The sequence below is a fragment of the Mixophyes fleayi genome, chromosome 8, assembly GCF_038048845.1.
Source record: "Mixophyes fleayi isolate aMixFle1 chromosome 8, aMixFle1.hap1, whole genome shotgun sequence".
NCBI classification, from domain to species: domain Eukaryota; kingdom Metazoa; phylum Chordata; class Amphibia; order Anura; family Limnodynastidae; genus Mixophyes; species Mixophyes fleayi.
This window is the reverse complement of record NC_134409.1, coordinates 55,834,395-55,853,398: the sequence shown is the minus strand read 5'-3', so window position 1 is coordinate 55,853,398 and position 19,004 is coordinate 55,834,395. Positions and strand designations below refer to the sequence as shown.

The 19,004-nt window shown below is 39.9% G+C and overlaps 1 protein-coding gene across 1 annotated transcript in view; it reads right to left on the bottom strand.

Moving 5' to 3' along the window:
• Positions 1 to 416: 416 nt before the first annotated feature.
• PTPRC (protein tyrosine phosphatase receptor type C) overlaps positions 417 to 19,004 on the bottom strand; it is a gene marked incomplete at its 5' end in the record, with an annotated part of 42,221 nt that continues 23,633 nt past the window's right edge. Inside the window, 9 exons of the mRNA XM_075184171.1 lie at positions 417 to 1,189; positions 3,789 to 3,924; positions 4,384 to 4,559; positions 4,902 to 5,027; positions 6,210 to 6,344; positions 7,353 to 7,483; positions 10,615 to 10,705; positions 11,860 to 12,009; positions 12,595 to 12,730. Of these exons, the coding sequence (XP_075040272.1) occupies positions 941 to 1,189; positions 3,789 to 3,924; positions 4,384 to 4,559; positions 4,902 to 5,027; positions 6,210 to 6,344; positions 7,353 to 7,483; positions 10,615 to 10,705; positions 11,860 to 12,009; positions 12,595 to 12,730 (1,330 nt within the window). The remainder of the gene's footprint in view (positions 1,190 to 3,788; positions 3,925 to 4,383; positions 4,560 to 4,901; positions 5,028 to 6,209; positions 6,345 to 7,352; positions 7,484 to 10,614; positions 10,706 to 11,859; positions 12,010 to 12,594; positions 12,731 to 19,004) is intronic.

Here is a 19,004-nt window from a genome sequence, read left to right as displayed (position 1 = left end):
ATGTTGTAGAACTTTGTGTATTATAGTGCAACCTTTGTTATATACCTCTCAAGGTGAGGAACTGAGATCTACGATACCTGTACCATACACTAATTTTTACATCAGGAAAAGTAACTAGTACATATGCCGCTACATGACAAAGGTTTCCCCCATTTTTCGAAATCTATTACCTCTATCTTTGCTTTGGAGTGAAATTCTCTAAAATAAAAACATTATTAAATATTTATAGTAAAAAAATTACTTTAGCTCTTGCTAGTGCTTGTTTTGTTCACTCAAAAGGTGTGACAAGATACTGAGAACAAATCTGGTAAATTTCAACAACTGAACCCAAATCACTTCATTAATATTAAGACTTTGAATTGGTAAGAGTCACCACATGCAATAACTGTTGTACATTATTCTGTAAGAATGCATGCTGGCCTTATCTGTGATTCTTTATTAAACTCACTAAGTCAGCTTTACATCTTACACATGAACATGAAACTAATACATCTGGGGCAGAAACATAAGCTCACAAGCAATATGACCAGTAACTGCACCTTGTATATAGTTTAAGCTTTTTGCTGCTTAGAAGCAAGTGTAGTTTTACCATAATATCTGATGACCTAAACATTTATTGGAATTGAAAACAAATAATTATGCTATATGGCAAATGGGGACAAACTATGACAGGTGCATAACTTAGCAGCTAGAGAACAGCAGACTGTCAATACCTGACATAGAGTGTGCACAAGATGCCATGATGTCTTGTTAAATGTGTGCAGCTCTACATATGCCGATCATTTGCTTCAAATAATGTGCACAAAATATACACCGCACAAAGGCCTATTCATATAAGATAAAGTACTGGTTTTGCTCATGAGATAGTTTCTCATTTGACCAAAAAGGCTCAAAGGATTAAACATGCCCCTAATTCTCTGTACTGTAGCTATTTTGGTTGTCATTCATCTATTCTCAGGGTCACTTCAGCACTGGGTCCATTAGAGATTGTTTCATCCTCCTTAGGCTTAGGTGAGTTATCCTCTTCAGAACTTGGTATGCTGGCTGCACCCTCTTTTACTTCTGGAATATTGTTTTCCAATTCATTCTGGATCTCTAGTTTGTCCTGCTGATGCATGGATGACTTGATCTGACCATTCTGAGCAGGCACAGTGCTGGCTAGGGTGTCATAAAGGAATTGATACTGTTCCTAAAAAAGAAAGAAATATATTTGCATAAAGCATTTAAATTGACCTCACTTACGTATACCACCAGGAAGAGTCAAATAAAGTTTGCAATATTACTTTGGCCAAATCTTGAATATTATAAAAAATATATATATTTTAACAGATGGAAATTTTAATCTAACTTTGGTATTTTATTAACCATGACATAACCGTACAACCTACATATGTAGAATAAAGTTCTATGGACTGTGGTGTGAGGGATCCATTGATAGCTGTAATTGTATGGGCCCATTTAAATTAGTATACACAAGCCTAGGTTAAATGATTAGTAAGGTGTCAAAAAGACACAGGTTAATCAAGTTTAACTTTTCATGAATTATATTTATGTGAATCCATAGGAAGGTAAATCATAACCCCCAGTGTGACTGTTGTGACTTTACCATCTTTGTGGTTAAGGATTTGTAAGGTTAAACAGAGAAGTTCCTATAATGTTTTCTAGCAATTGTAGCCACAGATGCCATTTCTTGTAAAGAAGGCATCCGATTCATTTTTAAATCTGTAAGTGCTGAGGTCTATGCTGGACCTATACATAACTAGATTTTATACTTATGTTAAATCCTTTTCTCTTACTTCATTGGGAAACCCCGGACATTGGTGTATTCAGAGTAGTATAGGAGCGAGGGCACTTTAAATTTCAAACTTTTTAGGTGTAGCTCCTCCCTTGTCTCCACTGCCAGAGCACTAATCAGTTATTTCCTAACTTAGCCCCGCAGAACAGAGTAGGAAAACACAAACCTAAAGAGAGGAGAACCAAAGTGTAACAGGGGGAGGGCATCCGGTGTCCTCAATGTAGTAAGAGAAAAGGATTTAGTGTAACTATAAAATCTAGTTTTCTCTGTCCTCCTATTGGGTGACCCCTGACATCCCCAAGCTACCTTTACTGGAGGGTTTTACGCTCCGAATAGCCAGTGTGCAGCACCTTCCTCCCGAAACTGGCATCCATAGATGCAAACACATTAAACCTATAAAATCTGGTGAATGTGTGAATTGAAGACCAGGTGGAAGCCCGACACAGCTGCTCAGCCGAGGCCCCATGCCGTGCCAACCAAGAGGCCCCCACCAACTAGGTAGAGTGCGCCCTGACTCCCTTGTAAGCCTGATGAATTACTGCCTTAATCCTTCTCGCAATAGATACTTTTGATGCTGGCCAACCCCTTCTATAGGCCTCATATAGGACCAAAAGACTTTCTGTCTTGTGAATATCGCGGACATAGGTCTTCAAAACTCTGATTACATCCAAATATTGAAGAGAGCCCCCTTCCTCTGGAGATCTACTGTGGACAAAAGCCAGAATAACTATGTCCTGATTAACAGGGAATTTAGAAATCACCTTAGGTTGGAATGAGGGTCTGGTCCGTAGGACTGCCCTGTCCTTATCGAAAATCAGAAAAGGAAATATGCAGGACAAAGCTGCCAATTCTGACAGTCTTTTCGCTGTTGCTATCGCTAGAAGAAACACAGTCTTCTAAGTAAGAAATCTTAACTCCACCTTATTCAATGGTTCAAATGGTAAATGCTGTAAAGCATCTAACACTAGATTTAGATCCCATGGAGCCACCGGAAAAACGTAAGAGGGATGCATGTGCAAGACCCCCCTGCAAGAACATCTTGATATCTGGGAAAAAGGCCAGTCTTCTCTGAAAAAGACAGACAGAGCATAAACCTGAACCTTTAGGAAACTAAGGCTTAGCCCTGCATCCAGCCCATCCTGTTAAAACATAAGGAGCCTGGGTGCCTTAAAGGTGGTAGTAGAAAACCCCTTCATCTCACACAAGGCAATATAAAGTTTACACACTTTGTGGTAATTCCTGACAGAAGTTGACTTCCTTGTCTTTAGCATGGTCTGGATTACCTTATCTGAGAACCCCTTTTTTCTCAAAATCAGGGCTTCGGCAGCCATGAGAGAGCTCACTTATCTTTAGCCGCTCTCCAGTGCATGGTGGTCCAGTAACTACTCCACAGTTACTGCACAGGACTCCTACTCACTACCTGCGGCGGCAGTAAAAGGATCTTTTCCCCCAGAAGCATCCCACATTGGGAGAAGGAATGCGGCATCGGAGGCACGACCCTGCACCTCCACTCCCCGCTCCATTGCACAGTCGTCCGTGCTCAACGATGCCTTCTACTTCCTCCCCCTGCAGCTTCTTACCACCCAGTCGGCTCTTTCTATGCCGGGCAGTGTTACAAACGGCTCTATGTGGCTAACAACCACGATTGTGGAGGGGGGGGATTTAATAATTTTTTTTAAAAAAGCAGAGCTGCTGTAGCAGCTTCAGAAAGTCCCCCACTCTAAGGGCACTTTGAAAACACTGATCAGTGCTCTGGCAGGCAGGGGTATAAAGGAGGAAGGGGAGCAGCTACACCTAAAAAGTTTGACATTTAAAGTGCCCTTTCTCTTATACTACTCTTAATACCCCAATATTTGGGGGTCACCCAATAGGAGGACAGAGAAATACATGTTAATAAATACATATATGGTTAAACTGTCTTTTTTCCATACACAACTGATATAGTATCTTCTCCATTCTTTAAATTACTATTTTGTACATATCATATACTTACAAAAGAAAACACCATTCCTGAGCGCTGTCTTCGTAGATTTTTCACAGTTTGGAAGACATCAACAACTTCTTCAACATGGGCACTTTCTACAAGATTCCACAGAGCACAGAATGTCCCCGTCAGCTGAGATCCATCACTACGGAAAACAGAAAAATAAAGAGATGGTTGATTTACTGCACAAAGTTCTTATATATAGCATTTATCTGGTGGATGAACTTAGAGGGATGGTTATGATGTGTGGATATTAAAAAAAAAAGAGTGTGAACATTTAAAACTTGTGTACTGATCTCTTCTGCATTAACTGAATTGGACAAATTTGTTCAATCTGTGATCATAGGTGATCTGTATTACAATTAATGGTTATAGATACCTCTAATTGATTTACAGCACTTGGCATCCAATAAAAAGGAAGTTGGTAGTGTTAAGAGCTGCGCTAATTTCATATAACATGTTTTCTTTGTTTCAAAATTATTTGCAATTATACTGTTTTGACAGGGAGTGAATGGATTTGTAGATTCCCTTTGGGATTGCAGGTGGAGACATCATGTATGTGCCTATTTATAAACCCATATAGAAAATCCGAATGTTGTATTACCTGCAGTGAACAAGAAGAGGGATTGATTTTTCGTGCCTGCTTTGTTCCTCCATTTCCTTGGGTGGAATGTTCTTCCTCATCTTCTCAACCATCTCCAGCAGCTCTTTGGTGTCTTTTGGAAGATTATTCTCCCACTGTTCATAATGGTACTGAGAGAACTTCCTTACGTCTTTCCTCTAAAAGCACAAAATAAATGTCGAGTCTTTATTAACTTTTACACAGTTCAGGTTAATGTAAAAATCCTATTTCCTGTAGCCTTACAATATACAACATCATATCCAATAAGCATTTGTTATTTACTCAACAGAATCTTTAAAACATGGGTTACTGGGGTTACTTGAAGAAAAAGTTGAGAAAAATGATAAATATTTTTACTGTGTAGTTAACAGGAGTTAATATGTTTTAAAATGCCTTGTTTGATACATTTATGATGTGACTATATTGTAGGAGTCACTCTGACAAACAAAAACATAGATATTAGCAGTTAGGAAATGAAGTCACAATCTAGACTGTCTTACCTTGCTACGTCTGATCTCAAAACAGCGTTCAGTATAGCTACCACATGCTTTCTCACTGGTTAGCTCTACTTCAAGATCATCATATGTCTGGTTTTTCTCTTTCCAGTATGGAGCACAGGCATCTTCCTGCAGAAATACAAGTATGGTTGCGCTACAGTCATACATTTGTGTCTCATCACAGTTTCAACAGGGCAAGATACCCACGACTGCTAGATAGCGCTTCTATTATATGACATTGATTGCATGGGCATTCTATTGTAATCATTGCTTATTTGTAAAGTGCCACAGTCATGTACAGTGTTGGACAGTAGGTAAACAGAATTCTACATTCTACTAGCATGTACTATGCTCTGCAATAACACTTCAAAAAGAGACCTATGGGGTTATTTTCCTGTGTGGCAAAAAGGAAATTTGACATTAAATGTCAAAATATGAAAAATCCACAGGAACCTTGAATTTAATTCCTGTAGAAGTGGTTAGATAAAATTGTCAATTACATGGCACAAAACTTGTAACAAGGTAAAAAAAAATCCTTTTTATGCCCTTCAAGCAATTTTTAATAATAAGGAAACCTACAAATGTGTTATGTTTTTGCTGCTTTGTTGTCTACAGAATCCATTCCAGATTTTGCTGAACGTCAGAGTTGATGTGTTTATGTGTACTGGAGGTATCTAAGCAACCATACTCACCCTGCTTCCTTAGCTGCTAACAGGGATTCCATGTTGTAGCTGATTTAACAGATCGTGTAGGACTTATCACTACTCACTACCTAGCAGCTGATCAGTCAGCACTTTTTGCTCACATGATTTCTACCCAGCAGCTGATTGGCCAGAGCCTACATAAATACACTCATTGCCATATTTGTTGTGCTGGTTTTAGGTTTACCGAGGCTAGTTCCTGCATCTTTGTCCTATAGAGATTGGTCTTCATCTGCTGCTGACTTCAGTGTGTTTGACCTTGGCCATGTTAACTGGACCTTGCTGTTGAATGTCTGCCTGCCCTTGAACTCTGTCTGTTTTTACCCCGAGTACCTATCCTGCCCTCTGACCTTGCTTTCCAGGTGCCAATCCTCTTTTGTGTCCTGTCTGTCTTGTTTTGTTACATGTCGCTACGTAGCTGCGAGATTCCCCTGACTCTACATCACTCATGACTGTTAACAACTGTACAGTCCAGGGGGCATCCCAGTACCAGTGAACAGTGTGGTGTTGGGAAAGATGATTGCTAATGGTGAAAAACATCCCGTGTCATAGGTTCTGTATAGGGTTATCAGTCCCTGATGGTGGGTCCATAACACAAATAAATGCTCACATCGTTCTCCATGTTAGTTGTAGCCAGCATAACAACTGCCTTTATTTTCCTCTGAAAGATCATTTTCCAGAATTCAGACAGTGTGTTCTTTAGAGGTGATTGGGTTGCAATGATTTCTGCTTTACCCCAGTATCCCTGAAAAGAGAAAGAGTAACAAATAAATTAAATGTTACTTACATTTAGGGCCTACTTCTTATATAATGGCTGAATTTCTGGGAAATTAGATTAGTTCTTCTAATACAGTTCTTTTTACATAGCCAATTGAAATGAAGGGAAGTGTTTTGCAAACATTTGCTTTCCATTCTATTGTGTTATTAAAAAACAAGCATTGTTTTTACAGTGGTAATTCTGAGTACTTTTATTATTGTTAATTATTATTATTATTATTGTACTGTAAATATTTTGAAAACATAGTGGCTCTATTTTTACAATGAGTGAATGAATGAGTGCTGTAGATTTATTTGGCATAATGTACTATGGGTCTGTGGTCTACAGATTAGCACCAGTCTTACCTGTTAATACTAATTTGCTAAGTAATAGTATCTAGCATCTGGGTTTATTTTCTGGAACCTTTTGATCTATTTTGTTTTAGGTTGCTGTAGGATTACTTATTTTGGCACACTTTGACAAGGCTGGGCAGTGACATACATATGAATGCTTGGGCCCTGATGTTGGCTGAATCCGTTCTTAGTTTCTTTCGTTCTAAGAACCAAAGAAAATAAGATAAAATATAGCAAAAGAGGTTTGCAATTACGTCACTGCACATCAAACAGTTACATCTTTATAATATAAAACCCCTATTCCTAACATGGCGCTGGGCCCTATATATTCATAATCACAGTATGAATGCTGTGTGCACAAATTACAAGGCCTAACAAAAATTCCCTTTTCCAGTGATGTGATGACAGGTCAGTGATCACCATACACACTATGGAGTACAGCAACCATCCATTGGGTGTAGGACACCTCGGGTCACATGCAGATAATCTTTTTCACCATGATAGATAAGACACAGGGTGTGGGGTCAGGGAGGGACAGCAAATGCAGTCTGGGGGGCTGTGAGCAAAAATGTAATTTGTTTGATGAGGCATGTTATATACATCATTCTTCAACACATTGTGCCCATAAGTGAAGATAACATACTATTATATATGAGGCGTTAATGTACATAGTATCTTCATAGTCGCTATCCTCATCTGACGACTGCTCAGAATCCTCCACATGTTCTTTTTCTGGTTCATCGTCCACTTTAATGTGAACTCGGTTAAATTCATCTGGATTAATTAAAAAGAGAAATGTACTTACATTATGTGGTATCAACATTATACGTTTTAATAATTACTGTTTTCTTCTGGGGAAATAAACTCAACGTGCTGGAGTTTCCTATGTCTCTTCAGTCACAAGAATGTTTTGTGTCACAGTATATTACTTTGGGGGTCATTTAATACCACTGGGAGCTCTTCAAAGACCACAGCCATAATGCAAGATGGCTTCTCTGCTCAAGAAGATGGTGGATTTTATAAATATGCAACATCTACAAGTATGGCCACAAGCAGAGTTTAACAGATAAGAATTAATAGCCAGACCTAACTGTGTCCTATAAGATTCTCAAAGCACTTTCTCATCTCATTCATGTAACCCTTACAAGACTCCTCAAACACAAACTGCCCACAGTTCTTTGCTAAATATTTGGAATTGGTACATTTACCCCTCAATCGTATTCCAAAATGTTTTACTTCTGCTTTTGTATATTTCTTTGTTATTCCTTCTTTGATAATCATAGACAAAAGGGTGTCAGCTATCCGTTCATCTATAGCATCTGCTTTACTTAAATTTTTGATTGGCCTATGACCCATACCCTATCACTTATTAACAAGTCCAGTAATGGTTATTTGGGTCCACCTATTATAACATGAACAAGCAGAACTTAACAGAGGTCAATAGGGAAACAAAAAGAACATTACACCTCTTGTATCCACATAGGAAGTCGGATTTAGAGGATTGTGTCCTATTATATGCAACATCATTTAGATTTTACCATAAACAGATTTACGTTTGGAATATTCATTATCAGATTTTATTGAATGTTTTCTTTTTCCCTACAGTTTATGGTTTTAATTTCTCTTTATCCTCTCCATTTTACTTTACACCCCATTATTAAACCTCCTGCATTATACATGTTTGCCTCATTATTAGCTCTGCTCCTGCTGTTTGGAGACAATTCTCGTGTTTCTGGGGAACTTTTGCTTGTTTCTAATTTTACTCTTCATACTTTATGTCTCATATGATCTCCTATTCTTTAGCTTGTAATCTCTATCGGTCAGAGAAATCTATACCTCTTATTTTGGTCTATGCTATTGTCATCTGTTTGTATTGCAACAGGTCAATATTTCACAGTGCTGTAGAGTATGTTGGCACTTTATAAATACAAAATGACATATGTACATCCTTGATCATCAAATGAACCAAGATGCATTTCCTTCTTTTGGGAGAGATCACAGAGTTTTTCAGACATCCAAAAGACCTGTTTTATTACATATGTCACTAAAAGCAGATATAACCTGGGATTTCAATAAGAAGCTATTGTGCACACCTAGATGCACATATTACATGTCACTCATCACTCAAACACTATAACTGAAATAACAAATACATTTACTTTATCTCCTTACATTCCCAAGCTACTTAATATAAATATCAGGTTCCTGTGAACAAGTTTAGAGTGGCAAATTGGGAATTTGCCTGTTGAACCAAGCAAAAGGGAAGATTGTTAAGCATAATTTGGAATACTTAGAATAATTTAGTAAGTACATATACATGACTGTAGATATGGCTCTGCATATTAGATGGCCAGCGGTTAAAACTCTTCATATTAAGATGAGCATCAACTATGGGTCTGCATATTAAACTGGGCACCAGATATGGGTCTATATATTAAATTTGGCACCAGTTTTGGCATTGAGTATTAGGCTGCACCATATTTGGTGCCAAATCTATTAGACTCTGCATTAGATATGGTCTAGCTTATTAGACTTGCCATTAAATATGGCTTTGCATATTACATTTGGCATTAGATATGCCTCTGCGTATTAAACTGGGCAAGAGGTATGGTTCTGATTATTATATTTAGATATTTGGCTCTTGTAATTTGGCAGCATGTATGGCTCAGCTTTGTTTATTTGGCACCAGACATAGCTCAGTACATTATACTAGGTAAGAGATATAGTTTAGCTTTGTAAACTTGACACAAGAAATAGCTCAACGTATTGTACCCGACACCCAGGGTCATTGCTGAGCTCTTCAGCACCACTGCCCTTCACTGTGAATGTGTCAGGGAAGCCCTTCACTGCCCATGCATTGATACTATACTGTTTCTGATACCCGTTCCATTTAGAGCGGGGACGTCACCTGTGGATGAAAAGAGGGGGCGCCTGGTAAGCATGGTGCCCTCCTGTCATGCTTACCAAGCTCACCATGTTCTGCCGACCCTGCTGACACCCAACATGGATGACTACAGAGTAGCTTCTAACTTTTGGAGCTGGCTCACAGAGTCTAGATTTTGGACATACTTTTATGACTCGTTAATACTGTATGATCTGCACCAAAAGCTGCTGATTATTGTTCGGAATGTACTTATTATTTCTTTCCAATTGCAGTGGAAGATGGGATGAAGACACAGAAAGAATTTACAGAGACAATTGCACACTAAGCATAAAATGGGTAAACTAGAGCAAAAGAAGACACTTATATTAACTAATTTATGTTAAAAACACAGGAGGTTATTTATGGTGAGGTTTAAGTCCAAACATAAAATGTTCATAAATGTGCAGAATCTAGTCCACAGGTAAGCAACCTGTGATCGAAAGTAGGGTATCAGATTTGTTAATATCAGATATGCAATACAATCTATTGCAGTGATGCAGAAACGTATAAGTTGTGGTATGGTTATTTAAATATGGCTGTATGGAAATTTTGAAGTGGCGGTATGGAAAATGTAATAAGCATGCAAGTGTATGGAAGTTCTACAATGAAGGCAGTAGGAGAAGTGACGGTATGGCATACCACCATATACAACCCCAGTTTGACCACTTTTCTATTGTGAATGACCTCTTGTTGGATCCCAGAAAAATTGCACACTAACACCTGGGATCCCAGATATGAAAACATTGAGCACCATTGAGCTTAACATTTTTATAGAGTGATGGTACAAAAATATTTTTACAACATAAATGTTTAATGGGTTAAATGTTAATGTTACCAACGTCTGATAGACCTAAAATTAGAGCTTCTTATGTTTCAGTGAATATGCATAACCTGCTCAGTGCAGAAGGAAACATATTTTAAAAATGCTATGTCCTATATATCAATTTATACAGATATCCCACAGTATTATTGTATAACTTACATGGAACAACTGAGGATCTGCGGTTCTTATCTTTGTTATCTTGATGGTTCCCTTTGGCTTGCGGTCTCCAGTTTTTGTACGATGGTAATCGCTGAAAATGTCACATTTTTTATGATAATATTAATTAACAATAGACTATGCAAAGCATTATTGATCAATACACATCTCATTACATTACAGAAATGTATTATTGAAGGAATAAGCTGGTTAGAATCAGAGGTCAAGAAATAACTCTGGTTGGGGCACTGTTTTCTCCATAGAATGTGTTCTGGAAATGATAGTATTAAAAGGGGAACTTGCAAGGAAAGGCATTATCCTGAACAGTGAGCAACCGTAGTTCTCCAGGGTGGAGTTATCATTACATTAACCATTTAGCTCTTTCTGTTTCAGAGTACACAACTTAGGGAAACAGTTGTTGGCAGTACTACTTGCTCTTAGCGGAGCACTCTGGAAATTACAAAAAAATTAAAATGGACATAAATTAAATTATTAATGAAATAATTAATTCTGCAAAGTCGTGTTGATCAGCACACTTACGATGGAAGTTCTCATTAAATATTTTTTCTTACTCTTTAATTTTCAGATCATTCAAGCTTACAGAGAGCATTGATTGAGTGCTAGTAAAATCCAGCAAGATCTGACTCTAATTCACAGTATAAAAGTATAATTTTCCAATTAAATACTCAGGGCTAGATTTACTAAGCTGCGGGTTTGAAAAAGTGGGGATGTTGCCTATAGCAACCAATCAGATTCTAGCTGTCATTTTGTAGAAGGTACTAAATAAATGAAAGCTAGAATCTGATTGGTTGCTATAGGCAACATCCCCACTTTTTCAAACCCGCAGCTTAGTAAATCTAGCCCTCAGTCTCTATTGGACACATTCTTGGAATACAGAAATTTCTGGACAAACAGGAAGCAATTAACATGTATGATTATTTATGAAAATTGGTGGACAGAAAACTGGAAAGGATGCTGTAACCCATAAAAACCATACTGTAATTCAGTTTACTTGCTATAGTTTACAGAACATTTTGTTCATGTGCACTAATTTTCTTAAATGCCCCCAGCCGTATGCAATACATTCTTTAATGAAACACTAATGGTTTCTAAGTGCATGTAAAGGAAAGATGCAACTGCTGAGTAAAAATAATACAACCAAAAATTTACTTATTCCAAAGATACCACACACAAGTATGCATAAATGAATAAATGCTGAGGGGGCACTAAAGATTTGGTTCATCTTACCTGGAACTCACACTTCAGCTGAGAAGATTCGGAGGGGGTCTCTATCTTCTTAAGGTTTTTGAGCAAAAGTGGTAACTCAGCCATACTGACTTCTGTCTCCCCAAACTGATTGTATTCCACCAAAGACTTGTGTATGAAGATGTACTGAGACTGTGAACCAAGGAGAGGCAAAGTAAATGGCAAATAATTATACACCTGCATATAATAACCAGTTATAACTACACATCAGCATTTTAACAGCTGGATGTTAAGCACTTTATACTGTGGTAAATTATGTGTAAAGTTGGGCACGTACCAATGCAATTATCATTCAGATCACATAATTCACAACTGTTTTGTCAGATATCACAACAGTGTGTATGCTCCCACCGATCATGTTTTATCGTAGCAAAGCGCATTGTATCATTTGACTTGGTTTTATAAACTTCCTAAAAATCACAATCAATGATAGAACGATGTCGGGCAATTGTGGAAGTGTGTATGCACTCACGACCAGCAGTATAGGCAGATATCTGTAGCGTGTAGAGTCACAATCTTTTCAGCAGATGGCTGTGAGAGATGGAGATCACAGATCTGAAGGTAAATTGTGTAGGTGTGTATGCATGAATCGGCATGCTTATCAGGACTTTAAGCCGTTGGTAAAATTACAGAAATTGCAATTGGAGTAAGATTGCATAGGTGTGTACTCAGCTTAAGAGAAGTACTGTTTTTATTCCGAATTGTTTCTATACTTACCTCTACTTGAACCATTAGACAGCGCTGGCGTCTCAACTGTACCACATATCCATAAACATCCACCCTTCCTTCTGCCTCCAGACCCTCCAGCATGGCATCAATGCTTATATAAGTTCCTGTGCGCCCGACACCAGCACTGGCAACAAAATGTATAAAAAGGATATCAGTAAAATCACCATGCTTTGTTAAAATCACATTGGGGACATTTATAAAAATGATTGCACAGGTAGCTGCGGATAGAAGGTGCTTTAACCTACTTTTGAGTGTAAACAAAACTTTGCGGGAATAAGTTGCATTTCTGGTAAGTGACCACTACAGGGATTTTGCACTCAAAAGGGTATGTGTTTATAGTAGGGGTGTGCACCGGGCACTTTTAGTGTTTTGGGTTCTGATTAGCTTAAGGTTTTGGGTTCTGATTTGTTTTGCCAAAACACCTGACGAAAGGTTTTGGTTCTGATTTAGGGTTTTGGGTTCTGATTTATTTTTAAAAAAGCATAAAAAGCGCTAAAATCCATTTTTTGTTTTTTTTTACACTCCTACACTATTATTAACCTCAATAACATTCAATAACAATCATTTCCACTAATTTCCAGTCTATTCTGAACACCTCACACCTCACAATATTCTTTTTAGTCCAAAACGTTGCACCGAGGTAGCTTTCTGGACTGCGTAGTGGAGTGGGCCCGGTACCCAATTTGGTACCGGGGCCACAATATATCACCCTCAACGGGTCTGAATTCCGCTGCACAGCTGCCTGCTCCTACATCCTCTGCAGCATATACAGGGTGTAGTTCGAGTGCGTCAATACTTCTTGTTTTTGACGATGACAGGTCATTTTCATTAATTTTGGATTTGCCCCCAACACTGAATGTAGTTGATACATATCTATCTGGACTCCGTAGTGGAGTGGCCCCGGTACCCAATTTGGTACCGGGGCCACAATATATCATCAAAGCGTACGAAGGGCTTTATCCACAAGAGCTACATGCTTGGTGGAATCGCAATGGTTTACCAGCTCCTCCCTCACTTTCTCTTGTAATATAGATTGCAGTACCTATTCTCTTGCACTGCTTAAAAATTGAACTTATTAAATGTAATATAGATTGCAGTACCTATTCTCTGGAACTGCTTAAAGAATGAACATAGTGAATGTAATATAGATTGCAGTACATATTCTCTTGCACTGCTTAAAAATTTAACGTATTAAATGTAATATAGATTGCAGTACCTATTCTCTGGAACTGCTTAAAGAATGAACGTAGTAAATGTAATATAGATTGCAGTACCTATTCTCTGGAACTGCTTAAAAATTGAACGTAATAAATGTAATATAGATTGCAGTACCTATTCTCTGGAACTGCTTAAAGAATGAACGAAGTAAATGTAATATAGATTGCAGTACCTATTCTCTTGCACTGCTTAAAAATTGAATGTATTAAATGTAATATAGATTGCAGTACCTATTCTCTGGAACTGCTTAAAGAATGAAAGTAGTAAATGTAATATAGATTGCAGTACCTATTCTCTTGCAATGCTTAAAAATTGAACGTATTAAATGTAATATAGATTGCAGTACCTATTCTCTGGAACTGCTTAAAGAATGAAAGTAGTAAATGTAATATAGATTGCAGTACCTATTCTCTGGAACTGCTTAAAGAATGAACGTAGTAAATGTAATATAGATTGCAGTACCTATTCTCTGGAACTACTTAAAGAATGAACGTAGTAAATGTAATATAGATTGCAGTACTTATACTCTTGCACTGCTTAAAAATTGAATGTATTAAATGTAATATAGATTGCAGTACCTATTCTCTTGCACTGCTTAAAAATTGAACGTATTAAATGTAATATAGATTGCAGTACCTATTCTTTAGAACTGCTTAAATATTTTTTGTATCATTTTTAAAATAAATAGTTTTTTGTAATTTTGAAGAGATTTTAATAATTATAAAATTTTTATGGACTTAGCACAACTAAGCACAGGACTAAAGCACCACTGGACTCAGCAGAACAGACACTGGCCAAAGCACCACTGGACTCAGCAGGACAGAGCACAGGACAAAAGCACCACTGGACCCAACAAGGACAGAGCACTGGACACAGGCATAAAGCACCACTGGACTCAGCAAGGACAGAGCACTGATCACGCAGGAGCACCACTACCCTACACACCCTCCCTCTTCCCTGATGTCAGGCGAAATGAAGATGGCGGCCGCAAGGTGAGTATTTATGACATCCGAATCTCGCGAGATCCGACGCGAGACTTGGATGTCATAGCCTCGGTTTGGCTTCGTTTGGCGCCCGGAAGTTCCCGAACAGTGCTCGGATCCCGTCGGATCCGCACTGTTCAGGTGGGCTCGGATTAGCGGAATCCGAGCCCGCTCATCCTTAGTTTATAGATATACACATTTCATGCACACCTTCCATAGGGTAAATTATGTAAACAGTTCCCTGGTGTCACGGGCACTAGGAGTTCTGCCCAGGATTCACCAGTTGATAATGCTTACCAGAGGGGCGGGGTTTACACAGCGGACCTCTGGGCAGTAGGGTGAATAGTAGGAACGTATATAACAGCAGATGGAGAGAGAATGCCAATGGAATAGAGGAGAGTCAGTGACTTGCAGCTATACTGGTAGGAGAGTCAGCGACTTGCAGCTGTACTGGTAGGAGAGTAGAGTGGACGTGAACAGGTGAAAGAAGGTAACGGGAGAGTCAGTGGTCTTTGGATAGCAAGTTTTACCACTGCTGTGATGAGAAGACTTGTCCAGGTGCAGGTAGGTAACGGGACAGTAGGTGGTCTGCGTATAGCAAGTTGTACCACTGCTGTGATGAGAAGACTTGTCCAGGTGCAGGAAGGTAGCGGGAGAGTCAGTGGTCTGCGTATAGCAAGTTGTACCACTGCTGTGATGAGGTGAGGACTTGTCCAGGTGCGGATAAGTGGAGAAGTGATAAGAGTCTATAACTGTATAAATACAATTGGAGAGCAGAGGAGCTAGTCCCAAACAGATATGCAGCATCACAGCTAATAGTCTATAGCGGGTATGTATACCGCTGCTGAGTAGAGAGGCTTGTCCAAAGCGGATATGCAGGATAACAACTGATAGTCAATAGCAAGTATGCATAATGCTGCTGAGTAGAGAAGCTTGTTCAAACAGATATGCAGCGTAATGGCTAATAGTCTATAGCGGGTATGGATACCGCTGCTGAGTAGAGAAGCTTGTCCAAAGCGGATATGTAGGATAACAGCTGATAGTCAATAACAAGTATGCATACCGCTGCTAAGTAGAGAAGCTTGTCCAACGAGGATATGCAGGCACAGCAGGAGAGCTGAGAGACTGTAGCGGGTATGGGAACCGCAGGTGAGCAAAGCAGGTAATCCAGCAGACAGCTGAAGACACGAGCAGGACACAGGAGTCAGTAGCAGGTATAGGAACCGTCGATGAGCAGAGCAGGTAATCCAGCAGACAGCTGAAGACACAAGCAGAACACATGAGTCAGTAGCGGGTATGGGAACCGCCGATGAGCAGAGCAGGTAATCCAGCAGGAAACTGAAGATACGAGCAGGACACGGGAGACACCTTCAGAGACTCACAGGGAATGAGACTCAAGATCAGGCAACGATACCATGGCCACAGGTGCCTTAAATAGGGAGAGGTGATTGATCCACCAATTAGGTTAAAAGCAAAGTCATAAGAATTCATGGATGCTGCGCATGCACAGTCCATCAAGATGGCGGACGGCCACGGCTCAGGACAGGCGCCGGCAGGAAGGATAGAGAACCATGCACCAGCGCAGAGGCACTCACGGTCCGGTGAGTGACAGTACCCCCCCTTTTAAAGGTGGACACAGAACACTTGGAGCCGGGTTTGCCCGGAAACTTGGAGTAAATTTTTTTTAGAAGAGCTGGAGCGTTGAGATCATCTGCGCGGATTCAAGATTGCTCCTCTGGACCAAAGCCCTTCCAATGCACTAGGAAGCGAAGAACTCCTCGCAAAATTTTGGCATCCAGAATATGAGTAATTTCAAACTCCTCCTCTTGATGAACTTGTACTGGCCGAGGTGCTGAAGGAGGAACAAAGAAACGGTTGATGATAAGAGGCTTGAGTAATGACACATGGAAGGCATTGGAGATACGAAGGTTCTTAGGTAATAGTAGTTTGAAGCACACCGGATTTATCACCTGAGTGATTTTATATGGACCAATGAAACGGGGAGCGAACTTCATGGACGGAACCTTCAGGCGAATATTTTTGGTAGAAAGCCATATGCGGTCTCCAACTTTAAGTGGTGGAATAGCTTGCCTCTTTTTATCAGCAAAACCCTTGTATCTGGCAGATGTCTTCTTCAGGGAGGATTTAACCTGAGACCAGATAGTTTTGAAACTCTGACATAAACTCTCCACTGCAGGAACTTGGGTGGGAGGGAGGGCAGGAAATTCTGGGAGAGACGGATGGTGACCGTATACCACAAAGAATGGAGTTTTTGAAGATGACTCGTGATACATATTGTTATGGGCGAATTCAGCCCATGGAAACAAATCTACCCAATTGTCTTGGTTGGCTGAGGAGAACATCCTTATGAAAGTCTCAAGATCTTGGTTGACTCTCTCGGTCTGTCCATTTGATTGAGGATGGTAGGAGGATGATAGTGACAATCGGATACCCAAGGTCTTGCAAAGGGCTCGCCAGAATCTGGAGACGAACTGCACTCCTCTATCCGAAACAATCTCAGATGGACATCCATGAATCCGAAAGATCTCCTTGATAAAATGGTCAGCCAGAGTAGATGAGGAAGGTAATCCGGTCAAAGGAACAAAATGTGCCATTTTCAAAAATCTATCCACCACTACCCAGATGGTATTGCAACTTTTGCTAGGATGAAGATCGGTGACAAAGTCCATACTAATATGGGTCCATGGTTTGGAAGGAATGGGTAGTGGTTGAAGTAATCCCGCCGGTGTTCTGCGGGGGGTTTTAAACTGGGAACAAACCTCACACGCGGCCACAAATTATTTGACATCTCTCCTCATAGAGGGCCACCAGTAGCTTCGAGAAAGGATTTCTAATGTCTTGCGTTCTCCCGAATGTCCAGAAAAACGGGAAGAATGATACCACAATAATATTTTTTTACGTAGAGATGGAGGCACAAGGGTTCTCCCAAATGGTAGCACCTTGGTGGAAGAAGTGGCCAGAGTCACACATTTGGGATCTAATATGGGATGATTAGGACTATCCTCAGTGTCAGAGGACGCCACAAACGCCCGAGATAAAGCGTCTGCTTTTCTATTCTTGGAAGCTGGTTTGAAGGTTATGATAAGTTCAAAACGAGAAAAGAAAAGTGACCATCTTGCTTGACGAGGATTCAAACACTGAGCTGACTGCAGATATAACAGGTTTTTGTGGTCAGTAAAAATAGTTACAGGATGACGAGCCCCCTCCAGCAGATATCTCCACTCCTCTAAAGCTGCTTTTATGGCCAACAACTCCTTGTCCCCGATGGTATAGTTTCTCTCCGCAGGTAGAAGACCTCGAGAGTAGAAGGCACAAGGATGGAATTTTTGTTGCTCCGATCTTTAAGATAGAATGGCCCCTAGACCAACATTAGAGACGTCTACTTCCAGAAAGAAAGGAAGGGTCACGTCAGGCTGTCAAAGAACAGGAGCGGTAGAGAATGCCTTCTTGAGGAAGTGAAAGGCTTGAAGGGCCTCGGAGGACCATTGTTTAGTATTAGCGCCCTTACGGGTCAGAGCCACTATTGGAGAAGCAATGGAGGAAGAACCTTGAATGAAGCGTCTGTAGTAGTTTGCAAACCCTAAAAAGCGTTGGATTGCTCTGAGGGTAGTTGGCTGGGGCCAGCGTAGTGCAGCGTTCACCTTCTCCGGATCCATCTTTAGACCCACTCCGGACAAAATATATCCCAAGAATGGAATCTGGAATAACTCAAAGGAACATTTCTCTAACTTGCAGAATAATGAGTTTCTCCGGAGTCTGGAAAGGACCTCTGCCACATGTTGATGATGAGTGGGCAGATCCTGGGAGAAAATTAATATGTCGTCCAGGTAGACGACGACACAAACATACAACAAGTCCCGGAAGATCTCATTAACGAATCCCTGGAAGACAGCTGGGGCGTTACACAACCCGAAGGGCATAACTAGATATTCATAGTGTCCATCCCTGGTGTTAAAAGCTGTCTTCCATTCATCTCCGGACTTGATGCGGATTAAGTTATAAGCGCCTCAGAGATCAAGTTTGGTGAATATGCGGGCTCCCTTAATGCGGTCAAAGAGCTCGGTAATTAGCGGAATAGGGTACCGATTTTTAATGGTAATGGCATTAAGTCCACGATAATCTATACAGGGTCGTAATGACCCATCTTTCTTCTTAACAAAAAAGAACCCTGCTCCA